Below are 4518 nucleotides of genomic sequence, written 5' to 3' on the forward strand. Positions count from 1 at the left end.
GGGGACAAGCCAGAGGTTAGATGTGGGGGCAGTGACTTGACCTGTGCTGTCTCCCAGCTTGGCCCTCTAGGGCTGTAGGATGTCATGATGAGGTTTGCGGTGGGGTGCGGTGGGGTGGGGGTGGGGTGGGGAGGCAGCCCTGAAATAGGAGACAGCCCCGAGGTGGTGGGAGGGAGCGATCTGGGCCCCGCCCTCTAGGGCTCCCAGGTTGGGCAGGGGTGAGAGACTCGCTCTAGGACAGGTTGAGACTGGAGGTGGCACTTGGAGCGCTGCAAGGCCATAACCGGGAGAGCTCAGTTTTCTCTGGATGGTAGGGGACGGTTCCTGTGTGGAGAGCTGGCTCAGGTCAGGGAAGTGGACTCTGGGGAGGGAGTGAGGCAAGAGAGTTCCGATAAGTGTTAGGACTGTTTGTCTTCATGGTTCTGATTCCCGGTGCAGGGGAGGAAGGGCCTGCCCAGAACAATGGCCGGAGCCAGGCTTGGCCAGCTCTGTAGGGAGGGGTTGGGGCGGCCAGGACAGTCCTACTTACTGTGCAGGGGCTGAGTCAGGCTGGCTGTGACCCTGTTCTGCCTCCGCTTTCTTCTCAGATGCAGCCGTGTGTCCTGGGAGCCTGGACTGTGCCCTGAAGAGGCGGGCACGGTGCCCCCCGGGTGCACGTGTCTGTGGGCCCTGCCTTCAGCCCTTCCAGGAGGACCAGCAGGGGCTCTGTATGCCCAGGATGCACCAGCCTCAGGGTATGGCTTCCTCCCTCCCCCACCTGGTACATTTGACCCCAGCCTTAGCTCTCAGGTCTCCTGCGCTTTGTGGGGTGCCAGGGACTCTCAAGTCACCCTCCAAGTGGCCTGGTGATCCTTTCCAGATGGCACCAGCCCAGAGCTGGGTGGTGGGCTGAGGCCTGGGGCAGTTAGCCCCCTCCCAGGGCAAGAGGTATCCAGTGTGAAGTGCTGGGGTGATTCTGGGAGAGGCAGGGTCAGAGTTCCCCAAGCTTGGGTTTCTGCAGGGTTGGTTCCAAACCCCTCAGGCACCTTCTCCACCCGCTGGGCCGCCCCTGCTCCTTGCCCAGCGACCCCTCTCTCTCCATCGCTCACCTGTCCTGTCTGCTTGATTGCGCTGGCGGTGCCCTGCCCGCCAGCCTGAGCCCAGAGTCTGTCGGGATGGTGCCAGCCAGAGTGACTCCAGGTGTGATGGGGCATTGCAGAGGGTGCTCTGGGGGCTGAAGAGTCGGGTGGGCTGGGAGGGGCTTCCTGGAGGAGCACGCTCCTGGCAGCAAGTGGGGCGGGGGCCTGCCGCAGAAGGCGCATGCTCTGCGCTCTGGGTGCTGAGCAGGGGCGTCTACTTGGAGCCTCTGTCCGGACTGGTGCCCACGGCAGGGATGAGGGGGACCCAGCCACGGCCTCACCCCAGCAGCTGCCCTCCCTTCCTCCTGATGACCTGGTGGGGGCGGGGGTACAGAATGGGGCTTCTCCGCATTCCTTGGGGGGTCCTGCTCGTCTTGGCAGCAGAGGCAGTGGGCCAGGTGATGCATTGTCCCCATGCTCCTCTCACTGCTTTGTGGGTAATGCGTGGGGTGTGGGGCAGCACCCCTGCCCTTCTCCTGGCCTCTGCACGTTCCCATAGCACCTCCACCCCCTGCCCGCTTTCCTGGGAGCGCTGGTGCTCACACAGAGCTCCCTCAGTTGTCACCATGGCAACCGGGATGGCCAGGAGCAGGTAGGCTGGTACCTGGTCCTCTGGGCACAGGTGCCTGGGGGGAGAAGCAGCCCTCGGCCTGGGGCTGGCGCCCAGATGGGCCTCTCCCTCTCGCCCTCTCGGAAGGCTCCCGGTAGCTGGTGTTGCCAGGGAGGGGCTGGGGGCCTCTCCCTCCACCTGATGGCCCTTCATCCTCCCCAGGGGAGGGCTTGCCCCAGCCCAGACTGGAAGATGACATCGACTTCCTGGCCCAGGAGCTAGCCCGGCAGGAGGTGGGGCACTCCAGGCTCACAGCCCCACCCCAGCCTGAGGGGCGACAGCGGCTCCTGGAGGCTGGTGAGACCCCGCCCCCTTCCCCTGTCCAACTCCCCACCGCCCTTGACCCCAGCCTGGTCTTGCCGTCTAACTTGCTTTCCCTCTGCAGCATCCACCCTGGGGTTCTCAGAGCGTGGCCGGGGCCCCAACCTGGGCCTCCCCTCCACGCGGGGAGCGCCCACGCCCCGCACCTCCTCCCTGCGCTCCGCTGTGTCATCTGGGCCTGTGCACATGTCCCCGCTGGAGCCGCGGGGCGGGCGCGGTGACGGCCTTGCCCTCCGTAAGTCTGGCCGGGCGGGGAGGCAGGGTCCTGCCCGAAAGGCTGCCCTCACTGCGCCCCCTCCCTGCAGTGCTGATCGTGGCGTGCTCCGTGGCCGGCGCGGCCGCCCTTGCCGTGGCCGTTCTCTGCTGGTGTCGGTGAGCATGGGGCCGGGCTGGGGGCGGGCGGCCGGGCGGCCGGGCGGTGACCCCGCGGGTCTCAGGTGTGGTGTCTCCACTCCCCGCAGGCTGCAGCGAGACGTTCGCCTGACCCAAAAGACTGACTATGCGGCCCCGCAGGCCCCCAGCTCCCCAGCCACGCCCAGGATCTCGGTGTGTGGCGGCGCCTGGCCCCGCCCCGTCCCGCTCCGCCCCGTCCCACTCCGCTGCTCTGCCTCGGCCTGACCCTGTCTCCGCACTCCCACAGCAGCCCGGGGACCAGCGGCTGGCGCACAGCGCGGAGATGTACCACTACCAGCACCAGAGGCAGCAGATGCGGTGCCTGGAGCGGTGAGAAGCCCCACCCGCCCCGCCCCACCCCTGGCCCAGCCACCCCTACCCCGGCCCGCTGCTCCCGCCCCTATCCCGGGCTACTGGCACCTGGAGGGTGAGGGAGGACCCGACGCGGCCCGCTGTCCCGCCCCTATCCCGGGCTACTGGCACCTGGAGGGTGAGGGAGGACCCGACGATCCTGCCCCCACCCAGGCATAAGGAGACCCCCAAGGAGTTGGACTCCGCCTCCTCCGACGAGGAGAACGAAGACGGCGACTTCACGGTGTACGAGTGCCCCGGCCTGGCCCCGGTGAGTGCGGGGGTGGGCGGTGGGTGTCCCTCCCGAGCCCTGGAGCCACCTAACGCCAGCGTTCGCAGACTGGAGAGATGGAGGTGCGGAACCCACTGTTCGACCACGCCTCGCTGTCCGCGCCCCCGCTGCAGTGACCCGAAGGCTGATGCCCACCCTCTCGTGGATGCACTGCCCACGGGTGGGGAGGGGCAGGCCCCAGCCTTTCCCATTAAAGAGACTGTGTCCTGACACTCGTGTGCTTGTGGCTGGGGCCCCGGGGCGGCTGGGAACCCCTTGCCGGGGAAACTCCCCCTGCTGCCAGGGACCTTCTCTGATCCTTGCACCTGCCCCCTCACATCTGGACACCCCCGGTCGAGGGGAGGAAGACAACCCGAGAGACAAGGCATGGATTGGGAGTCCTGGAGACAAGCCAATTAAAGTACATTTCAAAACTTTGGCTGGGTGTGCTGGAGACTGACCTCCCCCTTCCCCGCCACTGGGGGCCACGGTGGAGGGACCCTGGAGCGGGGCCTCAGGCTTCCTTCCACGCCCCTAGAGAGGCGGGATCTCTGTGCCCTTCGTGGAAAGACCCTGTCACCGCCCGCTGGGGCAGGGAGGCTTTATTTTTCCTAGGCAGAGGACCACCCTAACCTCTTTCTACTCCAGGCCTCCCCCCACCAACACTCGTGCCCCAGAGCCGGGGAGGGGAGGAGTGCGGCGCAGGGCCAGGCCAGTCTGAAGTTGGTGCCCTCAAGACCCCGTCCTCTCGTGTGATAAAAAGGGCTGGGAGCAGGCACCCCAGGCCTCTGTTCCTGCCCTGTGTCCACATGGGCTGGAGGGCGGGGACGGGCGGCATGCAAGACTTGACTGTGGGCCCCTGCAGCCTGTGCGGGGGGCATGCCAGGCAGAGGGACACAGGCTGCACACAGGTGGGTGGGCCAGGTTAGGGGACAGAGGTGGCAGGGCCCCTGGGTGTCAGGAGCTGGGTCTCGGTGCACCCCAATCCCCCGCCAAGGAGCAAGGAGGCCAGTGGAGGGGGAGGGGACCTCCAGCTGAAGGCCCAGAGTGCAGGCCGAACTTCGTGGTCAGAAGTGCCAAGACTGGGCCTGGCAGAGGGGTTTCTGGGGTCCAGGGGCAGCGGGGGCCTGGTGCACACAGGGTGTGGGTATCAGACCTGTCTGCCTCACCAAGGCTGGGAATGAGGGATGGGTTGGGTTCGGAAGCCCCTTAGTGATTCCTAGGGGTGGGGCGTCGAGAGAATGCTGGACCCCTGGCTCCTAGATGGATGGGGGCAGCCGTGAATGGGGAGGACAAAGCCAGTTTGGGAGAGTCAGGTCCCTGAGGTGGGGCTGGGCTGGGGAAATGGGGTTGGCTCTGCTTAGAGCTAATGGCTTGTCCTAAAGCGGTATGTTTCTGGGGCTAGAGCCCACCCCTGACTCCTGGGCCGGGGCCCCGGGCTGGCCCTCAGCAGG

At 66.7% G+C, this 4518-nt stretch overlaps 1 protein-coding gene across 1 annotated transcript in view; it reads left to right on the top strand.

Moving 5' to 3' along the window:
- Window positions 1-3201, top strand: part of NPDC1 (neural proliferation, differentiation and control 1) — a 7563-nt gene extending 4362 nt beyond the window's left edge. Inside the window, exons 3-9 of the mRNA XM_007458956.1 lie at window positions 1891-2025; window positions 2114-2284; window positions 2355-2421; window positions 2511-2595; window positions 2693-2772; window positions 2968-3064; window positions 3133-3201. Coding sequence (XP_007459018.1) covers window positions 1891-2025; window positions 2114-2284; window positions 2355-2421; window positions 2511-2595; window positions 2693-2772; window positions 2968-3064; window positions 3133-3201 — 704 coding nt within the window. The remainder of the gene's footprint in view (window positions 1-1890; window positions 2026-2113; window positions 2285-2354; window positions 2422-2510; window positions 2596-2692; window positions 2773-2967; window positions 3065-3132) is intronic.
- The last annotated feature ends 1317 nt before the right edge of the window (window positions 3202-4518 follow it).

The sequence above is a fragment of the Lipotes vexillifer genome, unplaced genomic scaffold (genome assembly GCF_000442215.2).
Source record: "Lipotes vexillifer unplaced genomic scaffold, Lipotes_vexillifer_v1.1 scaffold636, whole genome shotgun sequence".
NCBI lineage: Eukaryota > Metazoa > Chordata > Mammalia > Artiodactyla > Lipotidae > Lipotes > Lipotes vexillifer.